Below are 26,951 nucleotides of genomic sequence, written 5' to 3'. Positions count from 1 at the left end.
TTCTGAGGCTATTTTGAGGCTGGGGGTGCAGGGGACTTACTTGGCAGGATCACAAGGAACAAATGTAGGCATGCGTTAGGCACTGTGGGCCGTGTTGGACACCCTGCGCCCCCTCGCTACCACAGGTACCCTGGACATGTCCCAAACTGGAGGGAAAGGGAAAGAGACCCTGTGTCTACCTTCTACCTCTCTCCTCACCAGCCCCCAGCCTGGTTCTCAGCCCAGTAGAAGGACACAGGCTCCGGCTGGCTGTGGTCCCTCGTGGATTCATTGGCACACTTAAAGCTGCTCTGCATCAGATAACTAGATCATAACATCATCACACTCATCATCAAATATCAGAATGAGCTTGTAGAACTGTATCACTTTTCAGTTAAGTCAGGAACACATTTTGTTTCAATCTGACATGTTACCCCCTTAATGACACATTCCCCTCTACCCTGTCTGTGTGTATGTGGGCCAGTGTCTCCCAATTCCCACCCGAACCTCTGTGTTCTGCTGAGTTAGCTGCTAGTGTTCCTTACGCCATTCCCTGTGTGATGCTGCTGGAGCGGATGGTGCTTTCCAGGCCTGCTGGCTGTGGTCCTAGTGCTGTCCTGAGTGCGTCCACCTGTCACATATTATAGACACACAGTACGACTCTTGCTGCTCCTCTGCCCACCAGATGGTTGACATCACTGCTGAACCAGCGTTCTATAGCACTGTCTCACATACAGATGGACACGTGTTGTGGTCGCTAACATTCATACTCTCCATATGGGTCATCTGAGGGTGTTTGTGTTGTAGTCCGTGTTTGACTGTGTAAGTTGTTTACAGATTGTTTGTTGGATGAGCAGCATGTAACAGGGATGGTCATTTCAGTAAGATTTCCAGACCGAACCAATTGTTTGTGTTGTTAATGGCTTCAAATCTGTTTCCCTCTTCCTCGTTGTTCTCAGTTCTAACAACACTATTTCTTGTGTCTGTTTTCAGTCCTGATTGGGTGGAGATCCTGGAGCCACGCTCTCGAGAGCACATGTACCTGAACCTGGCCACCAGCGAATGCGGATGGGACCCTCCTTTGGGCACCGCCATTCGTCAGGCCGATGGTAAACAGTGGTGGGAGCTGTTTGACCCCCAGAGCGGCCGCTTCTACTACTACAATTCCGTGGAACGGCGGACTATCTGGCACCGACCCCAGGGGGGGGACATAGTGCCCCTGTCTCAGCTACAGGCTATAAAGCACTGTTCTGAGGCCAAGCGGGCCGGGGAGAGCAGAGAGAGGCACCATGGGGCGGGGAGTACAGGGAGCCAGGGATGCCGCACCCCTCTTCCAGAGCACCTAGGGGCAGGGAGCCTCGGGAGTACAGGGAGCCAGGGATGCCGCACCCCTCTTCCAGAGCACCTAGGGGCAGGGAGCCTCGGGAGTACAGGGAGCCAGGGATGCCGCACCCCTCTTCCAGAGCACCTAGGGGCAGGGAGCCTCGGGAGTACAGGGAGCCAGGGATGCCGCACCCCTCTTCCAGAGCACCTAGGGGCAGGGAGCCTCGGGAGTACAGGGAGCCAGGGACGCCGCACCCCTCTTCCAGAGCACCTAGGGACAGGGAGCCTCGGGAGTACAGGGAGCCAGGGATGCCGCACTCCTCTTCCAGAGCACCTAGGGGCAGGGAGCCTCGGGAGTACAGGGAGCCAGAGATGCCGCACCCCTCTTCCAGAGCACCTAGGGGCAGGGAGCCTCGGGAGTACAGGGAGCCAGGGATGCCGCACCCCTCTTCCAGAGCACCTAGGGGCAGGGAGCCTCGGGAGTACAGGGAGCCAGGGATGCCGCACCCCTCCTCCAGAGCACCTAGGGACAGGGAGCCTCGGGAGTACAGGGAGCCAGGGATGCCGCACCCCTCTTCCAGAGCACCATGGGACAGGGAGCCTCGGGAGTACAGGGAGCCAGGGAAGCCGCACCCCTCTTCCAGAGCACCATGGGGCAGGGAGCCTGGGGCACCGCACTTCTCTCCCAGAGCAGGAGAACTACGTCCCCAAAACCCCTGAGACCCACAGTGAGAGTGAGACCACGGACATAGGACCAGCTGAGGGAGGCAGCAGCTCGGACGGAACCGAGGAGTCACTGAAGTATGTCTGATCTCTCTGTTTTACTATTGGATCAAATGACTATTAATAGGGAAGATGTAGTTGTACTTAAAAATTTGAGGATTATATTTCAGTACAGAGGACATGGTAATAACAAAAAATTGATTGTTATCCCACCATGTGGCATCTTGACTTTGGGCATGAGACATTGTTGTATTATTTAGACTTTTGACCAGTGAGACTATCTCAGACACCTTTATTTTCGTTCTCACTTATATTGACATTCGACATGCCCCATATTTCCATAAATATCTCTGTGAATCACACCGCGGCCGTTTAAAGTAAATTGCTACCAAATGCGAAGACGAGTGCAGTCATAAAGTACATGACATGCCCTCTCCCCTCACATTGGTAGAAAGACCCCTAACAGTAAGAGCCATTCAAAGACCCCATCATGTGCTCAGCGCTGTGGCAACACACACTGTCCAAACCAGCATCTCCCCTTCAGAGGCAGATTCCAGACATGCCAGTTATTTATTTCCCCTTGCCCGCAGCCACTAGTGCTGTCTCAGTGCCCCTGTGCTGCTCACTTCCTCTCCGGCCCCATATACACTCATTTCATTTTACTAAAACAACCCAAGGCCCCCCCATCAAAGTCAAATCGGGGTCTCTGGTGGGGGAAGCCAAATCACACATGACTGAAGTCCTCTTTAATATAATTTTAGACAAGAGATGTGAAAGAGTGTTGTCTGTTCTTGGGTAATAACATGCAGAACCTCTACATTCCAGTTAGTTCTAAATAGGAGACCCTGCTGTTCCTAGAGGTGTTAGTGTCTTGTCAGTTGTCCGTCTGCTCTCTGCTTGGGTCCTGGGTCTATCCTCACTGGGGCCAGCAGGAGTCTCTCCTACCCTCTGACCTCCGACCCTGATTATGTAAGGTAGAAAGGAAACTAATTGCTCACCCCTCTCTGTCAGAGGACCCTGGTGGAGGTACAGCCTGCTTGACTGCTTGACCTTCCGTCCTTCAGAAGGGTTTGCTCCACAGGGAACTCCACCACTCTGCGGTCATACCTAATTACTAAACTTTTCCCAGAAGTCTCCATGTCTCCACAAAACAATGGGCAGCTGTGTGGGACTCTTATGGGCTGTGCATCCCAGTTAGCCATATGGTGGTTTTCACTGGTCTCTCTCTGGACTTTTAATTACATATAACCATGAAATGAGGAGAGAAGCTGGAATGTGAAAAAACTAAATGGATGAAAACAAACTGAGTTAGAGTTTCATGTTTGGGGTTGGAGAGGACAGGAACAATTCAGACCTGTGCTCTTCTCTTCTTCCCATCTGTCTGGCTGATTCGTCATGATAAGGCTCAGCTGTTCAGTAGTGTTGAAGGCTCTGAGACTGGTAGGCACATGTGGCACGTAGGGGTCTTTTTGAAAGAAGCAGACCAATTAGCCTTAGTTTGTTCAACGACTTGGGGGGAAGTATGGCATCCGTTTTTACAGGAGTGAAAATTAGGTTCCTCTATTTTGTGTATAATGTCTACTTCAGTTTGACCAAGTTCCCCTTTCTTTCTTTGCTGATATTGGCGGTATTTCAAAGAATCTTTTCAGAAAATCATATTTAACAGTCGTTGATAACATTTGAGAAAGAAGTGTTCAGAGGAAACAGTTCCAAATCAACAGTTGTTACAATCAAGGTTTCCTTTGTTTAGTTCTAAAAAATACACCTCAGGAGTTGTTATACAGTATACACTGAGTGTACAAAACATTAATAACACCTTCCTAATATTAACTTTCCCCACCCATTTATGCCCTCAGAACAGCCTCAATTCATTGGGCATGGACTACAAGGTGTCAAGTGTTCCACAGGGATGCTGGCCCATGTTGACACCAATGCTTCCCACAGTTGTCTAATTGGCTGGATGTCCTTTGGGTGGTGGATCATTCTTGATACACACAGGAAACTGTTAAGTGTGAAAAACTTTGCAGCATTGCCGTTCCTGACAAAAACTGGTGCGCCTGGCACCTACTGCCATACCACGTTCAAAGGCGCTTAAATCTTTTGTCTTGCCCATTCACTCACTGAATGGCACACATACACAATACATGTCTCAATTGTCTCAAGGCTTAAAATCCTTCTGTAACCTGTCTCCTCCCATTCATCTACACTGATTGAAGTGGATTTAACAAATGACATCAATAAGGGATCATAGCTTTCACCTGGATTCACCTGCTCAGTGAAGAGCAGATGTTTTTAATGTTTTGTACACTCAGTGTACATCTGCCTGTTGAATTTCCAACAACATACCATCTGTCTTATCCTATGCATTGTTTAGTTGATTCTCTCTCTCTCTCTTTCAATTTATCGGGCTTTATTGGCATGAGAAACATATGGTTACATTGCCAAAGCAAGTGAACTCGATAATAAACAATAAAACATTAACAGTAAACATTACACTTGCAAAGGTTACAAAAGAATCAAGACATTTCAAATGTCATATTATGTCTAGATACAATGTTGTAATGATGTGCAAATAGTCTCTCTCTCTCACACACTTTATCTTTCTCATGTGACAACAAGCAGACTGCTAAATCTGTTACTCATTGGCTAACTCTTGTCACATGACCTGGGTATTTCTGGTTATTCTGACCCTGTACGACCCATCGGGAAAATACCTGAAACTCCCGGGGTAGACATGTCCATCACATGCAGAAGTGCTAGAGCAAGAGAATCTGATCTGTTTAAGTGATGAAGGGTCAAAAAGGCTTCAGGAGCACCTTGCTTACAACATCTGTACTGGATCAAACAACTGATGACCTGTGTGTGTATGTGGGGGGGTTACATGTGGGGTAGAAGTTGGGATATCTTGCCATGTTGCTTTTTCTGTATTTGGACCTCAAGGGTACTGATACATTGTCGTGGAAGTGTCCTGCTTGTTGAAGGCACATACGGGTCATAGCACTTTATTGTCCTGTGGGCTGGCCTCGGGGTTAGAATGGGTCACCAAAGGAAGACATGCCCTCGGTTAAGCACACGTGTTCCTCTCTGAGGAAGAAGTGAAGGTATGGTGAATAGTGAGTGAACCAAGGGACCAAATGAATAGTATGTGCCTTTTCATTATCCTAGTGATATAGCCACACTCAAAAGGATTCGATCCAAGGCAGCCTGGCGAAGATCAAGCACACCTTTAACTTGTTGTTCCGGGTCGGTGTGCTATCGGCGTTGCACAACGAGATTCTCATGAAGACACATTCTTTCTGTGCCAAGATGTAGCTCATTGGGTCCAGATTTCAAGTGATATGCATTACGTAGCGATAGGAAGCCCTAATACTACACAATTATCCCCTCGATCCCCCATTTCTCTGATACAAGTGTGAGTAGTGTACTATAAATTGTGCCTTCCTGTATTATGCTCAATTTAAAATGTTTATTCTATTCTACTGAGCCATTTACTTTATTTTCGTATTCTTATATTGTATTATCTATTATTGTTTTTGCATTGTCGAGAAGGAACTGGCAAGTAAGTATTTCGTTGAATGGGGTATACCATGTGTATCCGGTACATAAGACTAATACAACTTTAAACTTGATTCTTTGCCATATTCTGACACAACACAAAAGCCCTGTGACACATCCCTATGAGACTGTATGGTGATGATATGAGGGCAAGAAAAAGTTTGGGGGTTTTGAGAATTGGAAGATTAAAAACATTCCCTGCTTGGCCCGTCAAATGAAAGCAAAAGTACATACAACCTGGTTATCATCACATTTCTCAGACTCATAGTAGAGGCATCACCAGTAGATTGATTTAGGAAATTAGGAGGAGTCTGTCATTTTAAATAGTTGAGTCACACATTGACTGGATGTTTACAGGTCTGACACAAGCTCTGCCACTTTCGTCTGTGTGCTCTCTGAGTCTGGACTAACAGCAGCGCTTTAAAGACTTTGGAAATAGCACGTGTACTCTTTTATCTCTGTGCTCCTGGCTTGGTAAGATCATTTCTTGGCTCTCGCCAGATGTCGACTAAAGTCAGACTCTTATGGTGTCGTTTTTTCCAGTTAAGAGGTAACACTTTGAACTTTAAGCATAACGATCTGGTTAAATGGGTCTGGGTGGCTGGTGCTCGTTATGACAATGTCCTTATTTCTTTCTCTTCCAGTTTCACTTTCTTCTTTGTGAAGTTGAAGTTTTATGGTGTCCTCAGAAAACTAGATTACAGACCAACTGTTTTATGTTTTATGTTTTTTTAACTAGAGCAGCACGTCCAGCCTGCTTTAAGCATTCCCATGTTACTGGACCTAGATGTCTTCATATACAGAGTACTGTGCTATGCTGAGACGCCTTCCATTGCTCTGATGAAGGCCAGTGCCACCACATGTGCACCAGTCTCTGGCATGACAAGCATGCTATATCAGTTGACTTAAAGTGTCCATTCACCTCAACCATGAGAATCAATGAGCAATATGAGCATGGTGTTTCTGTGGCTCACATGACACACCTCCAGATCAGTGTTAATTGAGAGGATGTGGTTTTATCACTGTAATCCGAGGAGTGTGTTCTGATGGTGTATCTGATTCCATATGTGTCTCTCTGACCCAATGCTGGGATGGTCTCTTCCTGTCACCATGTCCCACAGACTGGATACTGGTGGGGGTCCCAGTGACTGTCCCCAGCCCTGCCCCAGGGCTCCTAGCTGGGTGGGGAGATTGCGTAGGGTGGAAGTGGGAGCTATGTGTAGCTGGTAGACATGATGTCTCAGAGCAGGGAGGTGCGTTCAGCTGTCTCACGACAGCTGGGTCTCTAACCTCAGAGGTGTCTCTGCATGTCCCCTGTTTCTCATCTCACCCCTCTGCCACTCCTGCTTTTCTTGATTGGGTTGTCTCTGTTACAGGTTGTTCTATCAGTTTTGCCAAAGCATATTCCTCTTGTTGGTTTCCTATGGCATAAAGTTATGTATTGAACCATGTGTCATGGGTAGAGGCTAGTAGTATCTGTGGATTGGCTGTGAAATTGACTTGTTTCCTTCCTCTATGCAGAGTGTGGTGATCTCATTGTCCAAAGCTCTGAGGTGTTTGTGTTTGTTCTCAGAGCCTGGCCTAAACGACCTCATTTCCTCTCCTGTCTGACAGAGGATCATAATAATAACCCCTGTTTTCAGACCCCCAGCTATTTCCTGTATGTTAGGGGTACTTCCCAATCCATATCCCTATCCCCCACAGTGACTGAGCTGATGTGTTTCCCAACCAAGGTTATTCCTGGAAGGAAAGAAAGAAAGAAAATGTCTTGCTAATAGCTTAATATGTATATTCAGCTATAGCTTTTCCTACCACAATCACACTGAAGGATTGGAGGTAGGAGCAGCGGACAGGTGCATAAGACACCAGAGCTGCTGACAAATAAACATTTGCTGACCGTTAAGTGGATTTGCTGCTCCTTAACCCAATCTAATTACCCAGTCAGGCAAAGGATTCTAACTGAATTTCATCTTTCGGTTTTCCTCAAGGTCTCGTATATTAGCCAGCGCCTTAAGTAATGTGTATATCTATGGACAAGGGTGACTTGGTGATCTGAAGATGGTCCCTGTGTAAAACCAGATGCATCTTGTAAAATGGGCTGTTCTTTTGTCTGAATGCTGTTGTCGTGTCTTTATTATGGATTAAATTATATGACATGCTATTTTACAAAATCAATTCTCTGTAATTAATATGACCTGATTAAACGAATCATGTAAATGTAATTAACTAGGAAGTTGGGGCACCACGGAATAATGTTTATAGAGCCGTTGTCTTCCGAATAAACTCTTAAAGACCTGGTAATCTTTTATATCAATAGCAGACAATTATTAATCGTCACCTTATTAGTCTCATCTGAATAACTGGCTAACCAGTTGAATCAGCAATACAACATTTGGTTGAATTATTTATTTACTAAATACCTAAATAGTCACACAGAAGTACATATACACAGGATGGATCATACATTGATTACTAATTATGTCATAAAAGAAAACGTCCCTAGAGGACGAAACCGATTTGACGGCTGGTTACACAAAGAAAGGGGGTTAGGTTTGAATGAAAGCGCGGGAAGACTGAGGAACAAAAGGATTGGGTCTCTATCAAACCTTTATGAAGCTATGCTATCGTAAATACAGAATCGTATACATTCTAAATAACCGCCCATTCGGAAAAGGAAAATGCAAGAAATATATTTACTCTGAGCTGCGCTTCGATAGGATGGTCGAAGATGGAAGGCTGGGATGCGTTGAAAGTACCCTGTCATTCTGAGGAGATTGTTTGTCCTTTCCTAGGCCACGCACATTTACAGCTGCTGCTGATAACTCGATGTCTCGGATGTATCATTTCTTTAGTGAATAAGAGTTCAAAGTTCACACCAATTTATCATACTATAAGATCATGCTGTATTCTGGCTGGTATAGGCGAAATTTATCTTTCCAGCATGGCGATCGTCACCCTCACATTGAAATTTGCTCTTTTAAACATATGGCCATCAGTCCTCACATCATCGGGAACACAATGTTAATTTCGTTAGGTTGTAGTTGTTCAACCATTTGCAACCATAGCTCACGCTGAAGTTGGCTTAGTTCGCCGTGAATTGGGTCATTGGGGATCTTATAGAAATGTAGAAAAGGTGTTGGTTCATCATTTCCAACCAAAGCCTATTCACGTGAGCGTGGCCAATGATTGAGCATATTTGAAAATAATTATCTCATTTTAAAAACTAAAATTGCATTTAATCTTTTCACAAATAGTTTCATATTTAAACATTTAAATTGCACAACAATTCCATGTGAATCTGATGTGTAGACTAGAATTTGTAGACTTTCCAAGATACAGTTAATGTTGTCCAATCATCAGTAATAATGTCTCAGACAACAACTGATCTGACATCATATTCTTTAAGTACCAATGGATACTTTCAACTGGTTGGATTACTGAAATATTGTTCTGTTCCCAGCCTTTTGAAATTAACATACTCTTTATGTTAACAAAGGGCTTTCCAAGAGTCCATTCTGTAGAGTAGAGAGAGAAAATGGGGAATGGTATTTATGGGGGTTATAAACCACACCAACAGGGCAACTTCATGACACTGGTAATATTCATATTCCGTTTGATTGTGGAATATAATCCCTTTAGTTAACATTATGTGAAGAGAACCCAACAGCCACTGTGGTCGGTGTGATGGAACACAGGGCTACAACACAGGCTATTTATGATTCTGGTAAAGCACACATGTTGACAAAGTGTCAATGAACCAGTAAGCTCAGGACTGATACATTTATCTTACTTAAGAGTGTCTGTCTGCTTAAGAAAATATGTAGGTAGTCTTTAGATGGGCCACTGCTCCATAGAGGGGCGTTGCCATGACGATAGCAGAACCATGCATTGCCTAATGAAAGGATGTCAAACATACGGACCACCATGGGTGGTTTGAGTGAATAAAAAAAATAATAATAATAATCGAAGAAACTCATTAATTTAAAATAACAAAAACTGAATGGAAACTGTGTAGGAATTCAAATGGACCTACATTTATACAGTTACTTAACTGTCCAGCTCACTAAAGCTAGACAGTCAGGGAGTATAGCAAATTAAAAAAGGATGGATAGAGGTCTATCTTGCCAATGTTTCCACTCGTTCCCGATGGCACTCTCCCACAACTAATCTCCCTCTCATTCTCTCTCGTTCTCCATCTCTCAGTTCAATTCAAATGGCTTGGGAAACATATGTTTAGATTACCAAAGCAAGTGCAATCTCTCTTTCTCTGTCCTCCCACTTCACTCTCATTTTCTTACCACTGTGCTTTCTAACGCTCTGTCTCTCATTTAGAAGTGAGATCAGGCTAGTTGGGTGGTAAGTACAGTATAGTTGGATTAGGACTGCTACAGTGAGGAAAGCTTGTATATAGCGCTACTGTGGGCATTGGCATCAAGCCAGATATGATCATGATAATCTTCTACTGCACACTGGCTGTGCTAACAATCAACATTATGTGCCAATGCTGCAGGGCTGAAAAAACTAGCCTGGCCTGGTTTGTACCACCCTGGGTGTGGTGTGACAATGACAAGTGAACAACAGACACAAAGCCAGATGAAATCCCCAGCTCTGCTCTCACCACTGGGAGCTAGACTTAGCATGTCTCCTATCCTATCATTATATTCTGTGACTCTGGTTTAACCTCAAAAGAACTTTCAAGCAGAGTATTGTGTTTATGTTTTTGTTACTGGTCATGTTAAACAGGACTTGACATCATTTAGCGTGTGGATAGAATTAGAACTCGGGTAGATTTGGGCTCCAGAGTGGCACAGAGGTCTAAGGGACTGTATCTCAGTGCTAGAGGCATCACTACAGACCCTGGTTCGTTTCCAGGCTGTATCGCAACCGGCCATGATTGGGAGTCCCATAGTGTGGCGCACAATTCGTCCAGTATCGTCCGGGGTTTGGCCGGGATAGGCCGTCATTGTAAATAAGAATTTGTTCTTAACTGACTTGCCTAGTTAAATAAAATAGTATGGGAATGGAGAATGTCATGGCAGTGATGCTGTCTTGATCTCAGCTCATTGTGTGGGGACCTAGACAATGTGCTTTCATATATTGATGCTCTACAGGCCAAGACAGGAAATATACCCCCCCTCTCTCTCTACAGGGACATCAGTCATAAACCAAACCACTCACAACTGGAGAATGAGACAAGTCATAAATAAGACAGATCCATTAAGTTAATTGACCACTTGTCTTGAGTAGTAACCTGATGATATGTCGGTGTATGTATAATGTGCTTAGCATGTGATCATTGTGCTATGTTATATGTGGTCTTTGGCAATTTGCATAAATTCCTTCTTTCCCCTGCAATGTTAACTGTAATGTAGCCCAATCTGTGCCATAGTAAACTCTATTAAACTGGTGGTTTTATATAGTGGGGCAAAAAAGTATGTCGTCAGCCACCATTTGTGCAAGTTCTCCCACTTAAAATGATGAGAGAGGCCTATAATTTTCATCATAGGTACACTTCAACTATGACAGACAAAACGAGGGGAAAAAATCCAGAAAATCACATTGTAGGATTTTTTATGAATTTATTTGCAAATTATGGTGGAAAATAAGTATTTGGTCACCTACAAACAAGCACGATTTCTGGCTCTCACAGACCTGTAACTTCTTCTTTAAGAGGCTCCTCTGTCCTCCACTCGTTACCTGTATTAATGGCACCTGTTTGAACTTGTTATCAGTATATAAAAGAGACCTGTGCACAACCTCAAACAGTCACACTCCAAACTCCACTATGGCCAAGACCAAAGAGCTGTCAAAGAAAAACAGAAACAAAATTGTAGACCTGCACCAGGCTGGGAAGACTGAATCTGCAATAGGTAAGCAGCTTGGTTTGAAGAAATCAACTGTGGGAGCAATTATTAGGAAATGGAAGACATACAAGACCACTGATAATCTCCCTCGATCTGGGGCTCCACGCAAGATCTCACCCCGTGGGGTCAAAATGATCACAAGAACGGTGAGCAAAAATCCCAGAACCACACGGGGGGACCTAGTGAATGACCTGCAGAAAGCTGGGACCAAAGTCACAAAGCCTACCATCAGTAACACACTACGCCGCCAGGGACTCAAATCCTGCAGTGCCAGACGTGTCCCCCTGCTTAAGGCAGTACATGTCCAGGCCCGTCTGAAGTTTGCTAGAGAGCATTTGGATGATCCAGAAGAAGATTGGGAGAATGTCATATGGTTAGATGAAACCAAAATATAACTTTTTGGTAAAAACTCAACTCGTCGTGTTTGGAGGACAAAGAATGCTGAGTTGCATCCAAAGAACACCATACCTACTGTGAAGCATGGGGGTGGAAACATCATGCTTTGGGGCTGTTTTTCTGCAAAAGGACCAGGACGACTGATCCGTGCAAAGGAAAGAATGAATGGGGCCATGTATCCTGAGATTTTGAGTGAAAACCTCCTATCAGCAAGGGCATTGAAGATGAAACGTGGCTGGGTCTTTCAGCATGACAATGATCCCAAACACACCGCCAGGGCAACGAAGGAGTGGCTTCGTGAGAATCATTTCAAGGTCCTGGAGTGGCCTAGCCAGTCTCCAGATCTCAACCCCATAGAAAATCTTTGGAGGGAGTTGAAAGTCTGTGTTGCCCAGCAACATCCCCAAAACATCACTGCTCTAGAGGAGATCTGCATGGAGTAATGGGCCAAAATACCAGCAACAGTGTGTGAAAACCTTGTGAAGACTTACAAAAAACGTTTGACCTCTGTCATTGCCAACAAAGGGTATATAACAAAATATTGAGATAAACTTTTGTTATTGACCAAATACTTATTTTCCACCATAATTTGCAAATAAATTCATTAAAAATCCTACAATGTGATTTTTTTTCTTTCTCATTTTGTCTGTGAAGTGTACCTATGATGAAAATTACAGGCCTCGCTCATCTTTTTAAGTGGGAGAACTTGCACAATTGGTGGCTGACTAAATACTTTTTTGCCCCACTGTATAAATAACAGTAATTTTACATGTTTGTTTTTTTGCATTGGCAAATTATGTAATTTTGCAATAGAAAGGTCTAGTCTGAAGAAGGCCAGCTTTATTGCTTCTTAATCAGGACAACCGTTTTCAGCTGTGCTAACATAATTGCAAAAGGGTTTTGTAATGATCAATTAGCCTTTTAAAATGATAAACTTGAATTAGCTAACACAACGTGCCATTGGAACACAGGAGTGATGGTTGCTGATAATGGACCTCTGTACGCCTATGTAGATATTCCATAAAAAAATCTGCCTTTTCCAGCTACAACATTGTTATTGTTGTAAATGACTTACAAAAATAACAATGTCTACACTGTATTTCTGATCAATTTGATGTTGTTTTAATGGACAAAACAAACCGTTCTACATTTCCTTTACTTTCAAAAACAAGGACATTTTTAAGTGACCCCGAACTTTTGAGCGGTAGTGTATGAGTGTACGATATCTCTTTAAATCTAAACCCAGATCTCATCCTTACCCTCATTATCTCTCTATTCCAGGGAGCTCTCTCAGAGATGGCAGCCTTCCCCAGTGTCTAAGGCAGCCATATTGGTCAACGTGAACAGTGTCAGTCGGATCCAGCCTGGAGGCCCATCTAGCCCAGCCCGTCACCATAACACACACACCAAGCCCAGTGGCAACCAGACCTTCACCCTCCTCCCCGTCAGCAGCAAGCCCCCGTGGGCCGAGTCCTACTTTGCCCAGGGCTACAAGACCGCTCCCTCTGGCAAGATGGCCACCGATGCCCACCACCTAAGAAAGACGGGCAATGGAAGCTTCTATCTGGTGTCCTCTGACCCTCCCCAAACGCCAGGCAATCTCAGGTCCCAGCTCAGCACCCCCAGGTCAGTGTCACCCCAGTATGCCTCCACACTTCCCCTCTACGATGACGAGGGATCACAGTGTCCCATCTATGATGAGCCTCCTGCGGACATGGAGGTGGAGGGGGCTAACCTCCATAATGGGCCTGGTGGTCTGTCCCGCCTCACCCCCACACACAGCCTGCAGAAGCTCAGGCTCCTCCAGCACCCTGGCTCCTCTCACTCAATCTCTAGGCACAAGAGGAACCCCTCTGACTACAGTCCTGCTGGCCTGGAGGGCATCAGGCACATGGTCAATGTGGACCCCAAACAGGCCCTTCTGTCCACCTCCGCTGGCCTCAACCGCACCCCCACCCCACGGCCGGACCCCTTCTTGGCCCAGCCCCAGAGGGAGTCAGGGACCCCAGCGATGCCAGGTATCCTGGAGAAGAAGCAAACATGGCGGGCCCTGGAGGCCAGTGTGTTGAGGGCAATGGAGGCTCGCCACAACAGGCAGAGCAGCAAGGACTTCCACACACCTCCAGGGCCCCGGACCACCATCACCTACCAGGACTCTGGCTACTCCACTGGGCCCTCACCCAGCCTGAGGAGGAAGAGCCGGCGGAGGGTGGGGGCTGGGGGGAGACCAGGCTCAGTGGGCAGCAGCGGGGACCTGTGTGCCCTCAACGAGAGGCTGATGTTGGAGATGAGGGAGGTGGTGAGCCGCTCCAACACCATGAGGGAGATGAAGGCTGGAGGCCTGCGGGCACGAGAAGACGTCCACTCCGCCAGCCGTTTGCTGAGCGGGGTAGGTAATCATAGCATCCCGGCCCTGGCGCTGCTGGAGATGACAGGAAGGCAGAAGAGGACCTATGAGAAGGTGGACAGCCTGAAGAAGAGCATCACCAGCCAAGCCAGCCTCTCCTCACCAGACACCCCCGGATCCCCCTTACAGGTACACATACGCTCCGGTGTTCGTCTTTGTCTCGTCTCTGTCACCTGTCTCTGACTGTCTGTGAGAGATTAGATCTGATAAATTAAATAGTCCTGGTTTGTCTACTTGGTTAAAACCCTGACTGGTCCTTATTGTTGTGCGGCCTGTTTATGTAGAACGGTTTGTTTTGTTTGTTTGGATTCTGTTTTGTTTTGTCCCGCTAGGTAGTAAAATTGCTGGTGCCTTTCCAGGACTACTTTCATTGCTAGACTAGTGAGAGCGTCTCAATTCCAAGTTAAGGTTGTGCGCACCACAGTAAGGACAGATTAGCTCATTAGGCCTATCATATAACTAGATGAATGTGATTCATTTAATTTTGACTCAGCAGTGTAATATAATACACACACACACTCTCAGGGGGTTGACTTATTAGGCTAGTACAGGTGCACATGATTTGAGTTAGGGGAGCATTTTCCCTCTAATGAACAATTTACATAAGCAACAGTTTAGAGCCATAGCAGATCTTTAGTCTTATGAGCACTGCCAAATATAATCCCAAATGCCCTCTCAACAATGCACCCCTCTCCATATCATGTGAGTTTCAGTATTCCAATGAAACTACAGATCCAAAAAGGTAATGATGTTTGAATAAAACAAATATTGTATAAAACAAGACCAGTAAAAATAACTATTAGACTGGACAATGGTAGGAATGTCAGGCTCAGAGGCCGCACTGGTCCATTACATGGTTCCCCCTGGTCAGGAAGGAGGGCCACTGTGTCCCATATGGCACAGGGTTAGAGAGCTGGGTAGGGGTGGGGCTCAGGGACTGGTGCTATGGGGGGTTGGTACTGAAGCAGTCACATTTAAACAAATATTGGAAATGGGCCCCTAAGCCTGCTCTTGAATACACACAGATATGCACGTACAGAATGCTCACACACACACTTCTGGTTGTTGACTATACCCCTGCATAGCTTTGCCTATATTGTTCTATCCTTTCCACTGTAGAGAAGCAGAGGATTTACACATTTTTCAAAATCCAGTGAACCCAAGGGTTTAAAACCAGCACGGAAATGTGATCGGTTTTAACTGTGTAATCTGTATATACAACCCTGAATGTTTCATATTGAAATCTGATTTTTAGGACTTTGGACATTATTGGCCTCCTTAAATAGAAATGCAGAGTTGAATTTCTACCGTGTCATGGGGCATCTTAAAACAATCTGTATAAAAGAGAGGGAGAATTATAGAAGATATAATTCATACTGTCAATGTTCCTTTGCCTTGTTCAATTTGATCTTAAACAGTGACCCATTCCACTCATTTAAGACCATGAAGTCCATATGACAATAAAGAAGTACTGCCAAACCCAAATCTGGAGATCTACACTATTTAATCAGGAACCCTAATTGTAAATTCCAGGCTCTTTGGCACATTCCAACCCCATATTACATCATGGTCACATTGAAGAAATATGTTTAACATTGTATGTTCAGATAGCAAATTCCTGATTTGATTTGGCCTGGGTTTCTTTTTGTTCCTGGATGTTTCTCTGAGGCTGACCAGAGCTGGATTACTGGTTTGGTTTTCACTGTGAAGGGGCTGTGACTGTGGATAGGGCTCCTTATAGGAAAGAAATCCCACTTGTGATCAGATAGTGGATTTGCACATGTAGTGTTGAATGAGAGGTGGGTCGGGGCAGAACAAAGGTAGGGGCTCCTCACCTGCTCCTGACGAAAAAGGCCAATGTGGATATTGGGGCATTTATGGGTGATGAGGTTCCTTTCCATCTTTAGAGAATTAATGTGCCTATCCTGCACAATTCCCCCTGGAGCCCTCAAAACTGCAGAGCAGAGGAAAGGCAGCTCATCCACATTGAGAAGACTGCAGCTGTGGACATACAGTACATCAATACATACATACATACATACATACATACATACATACATACATACATACATACATACATACATACATACATACATACATACATACATACATACATACATACATACATACATACATACATGCATACATGCATGCATGCATACATACATACATACATACATACATACATACATACATACATACATACATACATACATACATACATACATACATACATACATACATACATACATACATACATACTGCTGCACTGACACTTTCTCTCTCCCTCTCTCTCCTCTGTCTTTCCTCTCTCCTTCTCCTGAAGGTGGGGACCCTGGAACTGAAGGCTCAGTTGGACAGCAGGAAGAAAGGTACGGTAGATGGACAAACAGGCTCACTGGGCCCCCACCACCAACTCTCCGTCTCCCATGACAACAGAGAGGGAGGAGGAATAGGAGGCTCCTACCACCAGCTCTCTTACGCCACACTGCGCCAGCCCCCGACCACAGACACCTCAGGCATGGCGGACTGGGCCAGCAAGCACCTGAACATGCACACCCAGGGCCTGTTCCGCCGCCGTGTCTCCATCGCCAACATGCTCTCCTGGAACCGCGGCTCCATCAAGAAGCCCATGCTGGTGACCAGCGACCGCGGTGTGAGGAAGGAGGCCTGTGAGATGTTCAAGCTGGTCCAGGCCTACATGGGAGACAGACCCTCCCGCCTAGACCGCCGTCACACTGCCCTGCTCATCATCACTAAGTGCTGGGGCATGCAGGGCCTGAGGGACGAGCTGTATGTGCAGCTGGTGAGGCAGACCACGGGCAACACTAGCCCAAGGAGCCTGGCTGCAGGCTGGGAGCTGATGGCCGTCAGCCTGGCCTTCTTTGCCCCCTCGCCCAAGTTCCGCTGCTACCTAGAGGGATACATCCAGAGGCACTCGGATCCGAGCAGCAACAAGAAACAGGGTGGGTCGTATTTCCCTGATTCCTCCGTCACTCTGTCTATGGGTGTCATTATCAGCATGACAGGTCTAGTTTGAGGGGTGTGATGGTTTGAATTGATTGATCTTCTCTTCTGTTTGCTCTTTGTGGATGTTAGATTTTCTGAATGGCCCTTTAACCTCTGCCTTCTGGTTTCTAGTGACTCAGTTCATACTAGAGCAGCAAGACATGAAACTGAAGAAGAACTCAAAGTCCAGAAAGAAACGGAAACAGAATACAGATGAAGAAGGTAGGTCTGAGATCACTAAGATTCATGTTTAGTATGGGGGACGGTTTCCAAAGTTGCCAAGGAGGAAGTCTGTTGAGGAGTGCTGAAGTGAGAGACAAATCATTTGTAACTTGTCAAGATTTTCTGTTATTTCCTTATGGGTTAGAAACCATTACAAACCAAACATGGTTCATATCTATCTCACTGCAGATTAAGAATTTGTAGCGAAATAGAAATGTGTAATGATATGTGAAGAATTTGGAGTGAAATGGAAATTCATACTATGTCACTTGACTACCATGCTGATATTTAGAGTTTCCCTGGTAGATTATGAATAGTTATGACTAGTTTTCACAAAATACAACAGGAGGTGATAAAAGAGCAGATTGACGACATGGGATCCATGTTAATGGTTCTCTCTGGCAGCCCCACATTACGTGTCCATCAATGATTTAAGGAAAGCCACTACACATTACCCCATTAGGGCAACTCACAATACCAGCCTTGATAGTGTCATCAGCGAGGACCTATACTCATCTTGTGGCATTGATCACACTAGTGAACTCACACACATTGTACAGCAATGACTGTGCCACCAACCTATACATTGGACAACGTCAGTGACTCATAAGCCATGAGGAATAGTTACCCTTCATGGGTGTGACTCATTGAAGAGGTTTTCAGATATTGGCTGGAATAATGACTTGAGGGAGAGGGCTATTACATTACTCACGATGTGGGCCCACCAGCCAACCACAGGGGAAAGCCTCCTCACAAACAGCACAATGAGAGCTGCTGTCTGTTTGATGGATAGACGGGCTGAAATGAAGGGTGGTGTTGTGACCACGGCACGGAGCAGCTGTGAACAGAGGGGTGGGAGGGAGTCACGTGTGGGAACTGGAGGCCCCTTGTCTGGGCCTGGCCTGGCCTAAGCTTCTCTTGGGCCAAGGCTGGGCTTCTCTTGGGCCAAGGCTGGGCTGAGGCCGGCCTTGCTTACTTGGGTTGAAACACTTAGCTATGAAATGAGACTTGACTGAGGTAGCAACACTGACTAAACAGACACCTTGGATAATCTCAGACATACTTTCTGAACCCATGTGTTGGCAGGTGTCATCACATTCTATGCCTTGTGCTCTTAATCCTCTAATGAGTAGTGATTTTTCACGGGTTCAGTTTGCTTTGTTGTTGCTTCTGCCTTATCAAAACAACATGTTCATTTGGACCACCGCTGGTGTTCAAACCTGCTCTCAGGCTGGGTAAAGAAAAGAACCCAACTCTTTATTTTCTTCCTCTATTGACTAGTGAATTCAGGGAGTCTTGGGGAAAACAGTGTGTTTTCTCAGAGATCAAGAGGGAAAATATTGGTATGATCTCTGTAATTAGGTGTAATTACAGTCAAACTGGGCCAGATTAACGATGGCTGTGAACATGCATGGGAGTCCGTCACCCATTTGCTATAAATCCAGTGGCTTTCAGTTCAGTCTAGGGAACATTCCGGTAAGGATGTTTTTCATCGCAGCACAAAGTTCTCCATCTGAGAGAGAGTTCTCTGGGAAAGAAGGACGATGGACGGGACCCCATGGGTGTGATGGGGAGGCTCGGGGGGCAACGGATAGGGGTGTAGGTAGGGATACCTCTGCTCCCTCCAGTGTCCTAAGTGTTTGTCTGATGAATCACCTGGGACATGATGTGCTGGCTGGTTGGCTGACACCAGCCTCCCAGATTTTCTTACTGTACCGTGACAGTTGAGACATGTATGCTCTGATCCCCATATGGCAGAATCACACTGTGAACATGTCTCTTCAATTACCTTCTTGGAAATATCTGACATCTGTGGGAACAAATAGCTTGTCCTTTTAGTGAGGAATTGTTTAACCAATATGTTGGCTCGGTTGGAAAGTTGCCCACACGATTCCCTCACTGAGAGGATGTATCTGTGAAGGTGTGAACTGCAGCTACAATGAGAGCTGTATTTCCCATGAGTCTCATTCCTCAGTTTTACAGTGGCCCTGTCTTCCTTCTCTCTTTACAGGTCTACCTATCAGCTCGTACGCAAAGTTCTGCTATCGCAAACTACAGAAAGTGGCCGTAACTGGAGGCAAAAAGGTGATTAGAGATATGAGCAGGGAAAGGGGGTGGGGGTGGGGAATGTCAACAGGTGGGGAAGTCTTGGGCAATAGTCAAAAAATGCCCGAATGCAGTCAAAACATAACCCTGCCATGAATTTCCCTCTTTTTTTTTAATACCCTCAGTGGACTGAACCAATACAGATGTTGATAGAGAGATAAGTCATGCTAAATACATAAACATGGACATTAGTCAGAAACATATTATCATGGATAGATCCTTATTGGGACAGTCAGACTTTAACATAAAGATAAGACATAGTTATAGTCTATTCCTGATATCATCTTTAATGTCGACAGTCATAGACATAATCATAGACATAGTCGTACATGTACAGTACAAAATGTCCTAGTTGTCACGATCTGTAATCCTCCCCTGCAGGGTCTTCGTAAGCCCACTCTGGAGGAGATTGACCACAGCAGACGGGCCATCGTGACCCCCTCCCTGTTTGGCAGCTCCCTGGATGAGGTGATGGAGCGCCAGAGTGAACTCTTCCCAGACAGGAAGCTACCCTGGGTACAGGTGCAGCTCTCCCAATATGTCATGGCACTGGGAGGGGCCCAGACCGAGGGCATCTTCAGGTGAGACTGACGGACAGGTCAGCCAATCACCTCATTGGACTTGGTGTATTCACCAGGGTTAGGGTGAATTACATTTCAATTCCAGTCATTTCAGAAAGTAAACTAAATTCCAATTCCACATTTTCCTAATTGAAAAGCATTGAAGAGAATTTGAATTTCAGTGTACTTCCTGAATTATCTGGAAATTGAATGGACTCCAACCCTGGTATTCACCAATGAGGTGTGGGGTAGTGTTGTGTGTTTAGCAAGGTAGCAGTCATAAGAGGAGATCTAGACAAAGCAAGTATCTAGACAAATGTATGTGTCAGCCTTGGTGGGTGATCTTCTGAAGCAGTACAGTTTAAAGCCAATGTTCCCTGTGCAGCCTACTGTACAGAGACAAAAAACAGAGCAAACATTGTCTACCACTGCTGAAGAGCCCCTGGAGACCAGCAATGTTTAATGTGTAGTTAGTCTTTGTTTGGTCTTTCTGTAGCCGATTCAATTCCATGCGATTTTAAGGCTCGGACACATCGGCAGCGTTTGCTGGCCAAGAGTACTTCGCACCCGCTTAATCGAATGTCCGGATATCTGAATGGACATTAAGATTTGATTACTTGTTTATTTTTTGGTTACAATGAAAAACTTTGTCTAAATTGAAAATATGATCTAAAGTGATATGAACTCTCTCTCAGATGGAGATGTAATAAAACCTTTTTTAATGTAGTTTTTATAGCATGCGTTGAGGTACTGCTGCGCATCGGTATGCTATTTTCCCAACTTCAAATAGCAATTACAGGCGCTCTCCTAACATAGTTTCCACAATACCTAACACAGTATTTGGCCAGGTCGCAGTTGTAAATGAGAACTTGTTCTCAACTGGCCTACCTGGTTAAATAAATAAAGGTGAAATAATTAAATTAAATAAACACAGATCAATGCAAAATACTCACCAGAAAACCTTTTAGTAACAGAATCAGTTCTCTCATGGTGAAAATCAGACCTCTCTTTCACTGTTGCTGTCAGCCAAACTACTGGCGAAAAGCAGCATGTCCACCGTTTACCTCTGCCGTATGTATTTGCTTCATACATTTGTATTATTAAATAAAAATAAAAAACGACTATCCAGATATCCAAAACAATGTAATGATATTATTTCAATAGTAAAATAATTTCAAATGCCCATCCATAGAACAGAGTACCAGCCGTAATTTGCAAACCAATTCTACATGTAAAATTATATCAACCAGCCACTCAACATTAGATTTTTAATTGTGGGGTTATAGTTCCTCCTAGTGGCCTTGCAGTGCAACTGTACTGAAAAATACTGATTATTGAATACTGCTTTTTCTGTAGGGTGCCAGGAGATATTGATGAAGTTAACGCACTTAAGCTTCAGGTCGACCAATGGAGGATCCCAGAAAACCGCTCAGATCCCAACGTACCTGGTGAGGTAGCCTGTACCTCTGTTATCTGTGTGTGTGCATGCTCGTGTGCACTAGTGTTAACACTGTCCCTCTCTCTTCCAGCCTCCCTTATGAAGCTTTGGTATCGTGAGTTGGAGGAGCCTCTCATCCCCATGGCCTTCTACAAGCAGTGTGTCAGTAACTATGATGACCCTGTGGCAGCTGTCAATGTTGTCCAGTGCCTGCCTGAGCTCAACAGACTGGTGCTGTGCTACTTCATCCACTTCTTGCAGGTAGTAATCACACAACACTGAACACTACGGCTAATGCACTGTACCTGTCCAGGACAACACTAGACAGTCATCCTGTCATACAACTATTATCATATTCAACCTTGGAGACATGGTCATTGGTCATGCAGTTGAAATGGAACAAATTACTACAAACTTGTCCTTAGTCATTCATTGTCTGTATCATTAATGCAGAATATGGTCAATCTCAGTTTCAAGATTCTGTACATACTCTCCCTCTGTCCCTCACAATTCTTCTCCCTGTCCTCCACTAATTATCCCCAGGTGTTTGCTCAGCCTGCCAATGTGTCTGTTACTAAGATGGATGTCAATAACCTTGCCATGGTGATGGCCCCAAACTGCCTCCGCTGCCAGTCTGATGATCCACTAATCATCTTTGAGAACACACGCAAGGAGATGTCCTTCCTGCACATGCTCATTGTTCACCTGGACACCACTTTCATTGAGGGTGTTGTATAGACCGACTCCTGCCTTCCCTGACATCACATGCCCCATGGTCACAGAGAGATTCACTCTGCTTTTCGGTATAAAGCCTGCCCCACTCCATTGACTGGTCTGAAAGCACGAAGCAGCAACTCATGCACATACACTGGAAAATCATACTATATGTTACAAATTTGTTTGTGCTTAATATCCCGGAGTGCATCTTTAATACTGTCACTTGACATTGGACCCACCCTCTGGTCTACTGTCTGGCTGCAGAACAATACATACTGTATGTGCTGAGTGCAGAGGAGATATTGTGCTCTTTGATGGAAACCCCACAATGATGACACTCAAAAAGACTACAAATGACTTCACATCATAGGTACCGGTTTTTATCCAGTTCGTTTTGATGACTTTTTTAAAAACTGCATGTAAACTAAATGTCCTTATGACTGAATGTGAAGTGCTATTGTTTCACTGGATATGTGGGCTGTGCATAAGGAGTTTCATATAGTTTGTATAGGACTTTGTCATCAGGAAACAGGGCAACTGACAAACAGACCCGGGGTCCCTGCCTTATTTATATCTACATAGAAATCATGTTGATATTTGGCCTGTTTTGTCAGGCTGTGTGTGTGTTTTTGGGTGCGTGTGTGTGATGAGGGGGAAAATATATTTAAAATGTCTCATTGTAAATAAGCTTGCCTGTGATGTTTTAGTAGTTGTATTAACAAGAGCCTGCATTAGTCTCAATGCTATGTTGATGCTTTTATCTGAAGCGGCAGAGTACCACCACAGCTATTTTAATATACTGTACAGTCAGAGCCTACGTGTCAAAGTACAAACTGTAAGAAATAAGACCATGTGTTTTGGAGCTTATGTAAAATGCCCTTTTTTAGTGGTCTGTGGAGAGAGTGTTCTGCACTAAAAACCTTCTGGTGTTAAACTGCTGAGGAAGGAGGTTGTAAATGTATACTGTCTGGTACATGTATGTGTTGTACTGTGTGTATGGTAGATCTATTCAAGGCGATAAACCAATATCTCATTGAAAAGAGGCATAAACAAATGTATAAAGTACTACTGTCACATTTTCTTTGTGGTCTATAGATATTTTGGCTCAGGTGTTCTGTTACAACAGTTTTAGTGATAACTGCTCTCTGCTTCCCGGTCTACCTGAAAGTCAGATTTTTACGTGCTCCAAAACTATGGATGGGGCACTCTGGTGATGCAGATAAGACTGTCCCTGAAGGCTTTGCTCATGTAAATAATGCTTGTAAATAGTCAGATCTATGGGAGTATTTTTTTAAATGATCCAGGGTAAAGGTGAATATTTCTGTTGCGATAGAGAAAAAAAACAGGTGTTTTTGTTGGTTTTTTAAATTACTGTTCATTTCCTTGCTGTAAACTTGCCTTTGAAAATAGTACTGATTCAACCACTCGTGTGTGCGTTTATTATGTGAACATAACCTCTGTTACTCTATGGAAGGATTGTTCATGAAAAATAAAGGTTTGTTTCTTTGTAGAACGGTTATCATTGATTTACTTGATTAAGTGTATAACAAAGTTCTCTATTGTTGGTAGAGGGTATTGCCCCATGGTACTCCCTACATTCATGTCTGGTCCAAATTTCTTGTATATCTTTGCTCTGTTTGAGTATTGTCATGAGCATGGTCCTCCGTTCTTTGTGGTTGTCATGTCATTGTCCTAGAAAAAAACAAAAACATTTTTTTTTACATAATGTAGAGCAGAAGTTGCAGAAAATTAAATTAACAATATGATTGGGATAAAAACGGTGTCTCTAAATAAAGAATATTTTGCCTGGAATAAAAGAGAGCACTAATTCAATACATAATAGCATGATAAATGTGCTGAGTGATAAGATGTCAAATAGCCTAGCCTACTATTGATGTCAATTTGCCATTGGAAGTACATGCAGTGTAAGCCGACTGTAAAAATAAAACATTAAATAATTGGCTTGTGGTACAAGTCAGAGCCACATACAGTTGTCGCCAAATACATTGGCACCCTTGCACTTCTTAAATAATTCCCGATTTCTTATAAGTTGAGATTTATAAAAACATTTGGTCGATTGTTATTGGATTTTCAACATTACAGAACCAATGTTCTTTTTGTAAACTTAAATGTGCAATTATAATTCGGAAAATAATGAAATGGCATGGACAAAATTATGGGCACCCTGGAGCTAGTACTTGGTTGCACAACCTTAGGCCAAGATAACTGCACACAAACGTCTTGTAGCCATCAATGATCTTGCTGCACATTTCAACAATTTGGCCCACTTGTCAGCAGCAACCTGCTCTTGTTCTTTGATATTTGAGAGGTGCCCTCCACCAACTGCTGTTTCAGATCTCACCATAGGATTTGGATGTGACTCAGATCTGGGCCCGGTTAACCAAAAGCATCTTAAGGCTAAGTTCAATGGTTCTAACAATGAACTTAACCTTAATGTGCTTTTGGGAAACCAGCCCTGGACTCTTCGCTGACCACTCCAGAACAGTCCAGCATCTCATTCCTGAGTGGAAGACTGACAACCTTCAATGCAGACACTGGGTTGAACATTGGATTTAAAAACACCTGATCATCTGCTGATTTCATGATGCCTTGCACACATCCAAGGCCCCCAGTACCAGAGGCAGCAAATAAACCCCACAGCATGAATTAAACCTCCCCCATCTTTGATTGTAGCGAGGATTTTATTTTTATTGAATGCTTAATTTGGTCGTCAGTAAACACAGCTGATCTGTGTTGCCCAAAATCACAAATTGTATTTAATTAGTCAACAGAACATTTTCCCCAGAATTTAGGCTTGTTTAGGTGGGTTTTTGGGAAGTTCAATCAGGCTTTTTTGTGTCTCCTTCAGTAGTGGGGTGTTCCTATGTTTACCGATGACTAAATTAATCGTTCAAAGAAAATACCACCCTCCCTACAATCAAGAATGGGGGAGGTTCGATAATGCTGTGGGGCTGCTTTGCTGCCTCTGGTACAGGGTGGCCTTGAATGTGTGCAAGACATCATGAAATCAGCAGATTATCAAGGTGTTTTGGAGTGCAATGTTCAACCCAGTGTCCACAAATTGTGTATCTGTTGAAAGTTGTGGGTCTTCCCCAAACACACATAAAGAAAACACCCAAGAATGGTCCTAGAAGAAACACTGGACTGCTCTGAAGTGGCCAGTGAAGAGTCCAGATCTGAACCACATCCATAACCTATGGTGAGACCGGAAAACAGCAGTTGGAGGGAACCCCTAAAACGTTGAAGAATTAGAACAGTTTGCTGCTGAAGGATGAGCTGAATTACCAGTAGAAAGGTACAACTAAAATTAGCATTTGTTGGCAATTATCTTGGCCAAAACTTGTGCAACCAAGTACTAACACAGTTCACAAAAATGTAATTGGTTCTGCAATGTTGAAAATCCCATAAGGTGTGGAGAACAAATGTGTTTTCAATTTCAATTTATTTTAGAAGGAATAGAGAATTATTTAAGAAAAATGCAAGGGTGCCAATATATTGGGCCACAACTGTATACAGTATAAACTTTACATGGCCAAAAGTATGTGGACACATGCTCATTGAACCTCTCATTCCAAAATCATGGCCTTTAATATGGGCCTTCCCCAAACTGTTGACACAAAGTTGGAAGCACAGAATTGTCGACAATGTCATTGTATGCTGTAGCGTTAATGATTTCCCTTCACTGGAACTAAGGGGCCTAGCCCGAACCATGAAAAACAGCCACCGACCATTATTCCTCCTCGATCAAACTTTACAACTGACACTGTGCATTGGGGGAGGGAGCGTTCTCCTGGCATCCGCCAAACTCAGATTCGTCCTTCGGACTGCCAGATGGTGAAGCGTGATTCATAACTCCAGAGAACGCGTTTCCACTGCTCCAGAGTCCAATGGCGGCGAGCTTCAGTCGACACTTGGCATTATACATGGTGATATTAGGCTTGTGTGGGGCTGCTCGGCCATGGAAACCCATTTCATGAAGCTCCCAATGAACAGTTATTGTGCTTACATCGCTTCCAGAGGCAATCAAGGAAAGACGATTTTTAAGCGCTAGGCGCTTCAGCACTCACCTGTCCCGTTCTGTGAGCTTGTGTGGCCTACCACTTCGCGGCTGAGCTGTTGTTGCTCCCAGATGTTTCCACTTCACAATAACAGCGTTTACAGTTGACTGGGCAGCTCGAGCAGGGCAGACATTTGACAACCTACTTGTTGGAATGGTGGCATCCTATGACGGTGCCACGTTGAAAGTCACTTCAGTACAGGCCATTCTACTATCAATGTTTGTCTATGGAGATTGCATGGCTGTGTGCTCGATTTTATACACCTGTCAGCAACAAGTGTGGCTGAAACAGCTGAATCCACTCATTTGAATGGGTGTCCACATACTTTTTACCATGTCTTGTATATATGTAGAGTTGGGCGAATGCGGTTTCTGCATTATGATGCATTTACATGACACTTGAATATGGCAGCCATGTTAGCTCCTTATTAACATTCCATGGGGAATATTGAATCAATAGTTTTAAACTGAATGTCTAGAATTAGAACAACATTCAAAATGATAGAAGGTGGCCTATTATTTATGTATATATGGCTCTGGCACAAGTAGCCTCTGCCATGCACTCCTGTGATGC

The 26,951-nt window shown here is 44.3% G+C and overlaps 1 protein-coding gene across 1 annotated transcript in view; it reads left to right on the top strand.

Moving 5' to 3' along the window:
* LOC118389639 (rho GTPase-activating protein 39-like) overlaps positions 1-23,812 on the top strand; it is a 43,308-nt gene extending 19,496 nt beyond the window's left edge. Inside the window, exons 2-10 of the mRNA XM_052526682.1 lie at positions 973-2,103; positions 13,122-14,376; positions 16,574-17,213; positions 17,389-17,478; positions 19,490-19,563; positions 19,966-20,165; positions 21,501-21,592; positions 21,674-21,843; positions 22,126-23,812. Of these exons, the coding sequence (XP_052382642.1) occupies positions 973-2,103; positions 13,122-14,376; positions 16,574-17,213; positions 17,389-17,478; positions 19,490-19,563; positions 19,966-20,165; positions 21,501-21,592; positions 21,674-21,843; positions 22,126-22,320 (3,847 nt within the window). The 3' untranslated portion in view covers positions 22,321-23,812. The remainder of the gene's footprint in view (positions 1-972; positions 2,104-13,121; positions 14,377-16,573; positions 17,214-17,388; positions 17,479-19,489; positions 19,564-19,965; positions 20,166-21,500; positions 21,593-21,673; positions 21,844-22,125) is intronic.
* Positions 23,813-26,951: the final 3,139 nt, after the last annotated feature.

This window comes from Oncorhynchus keta, chromosome 10 (genome assembly GCF_023373465.1).
Source record: "Oncorhynchus keta strain PuntledgeMale-10-30-2019 chromosome 10, Oket_V2, whole genome shotgun sequence".
Lineage (NCBI taxonomy): Eukaryota > Metazoa > Chordata > Actinopteri > Salmoniformes > Salmonidae > Oncorhynchus > Oncorhynchus keta.
Note: the sequence above shows the minus strand (reverse complement) of the source record. Positions and strands in the feature narration are given on the sequence as shown.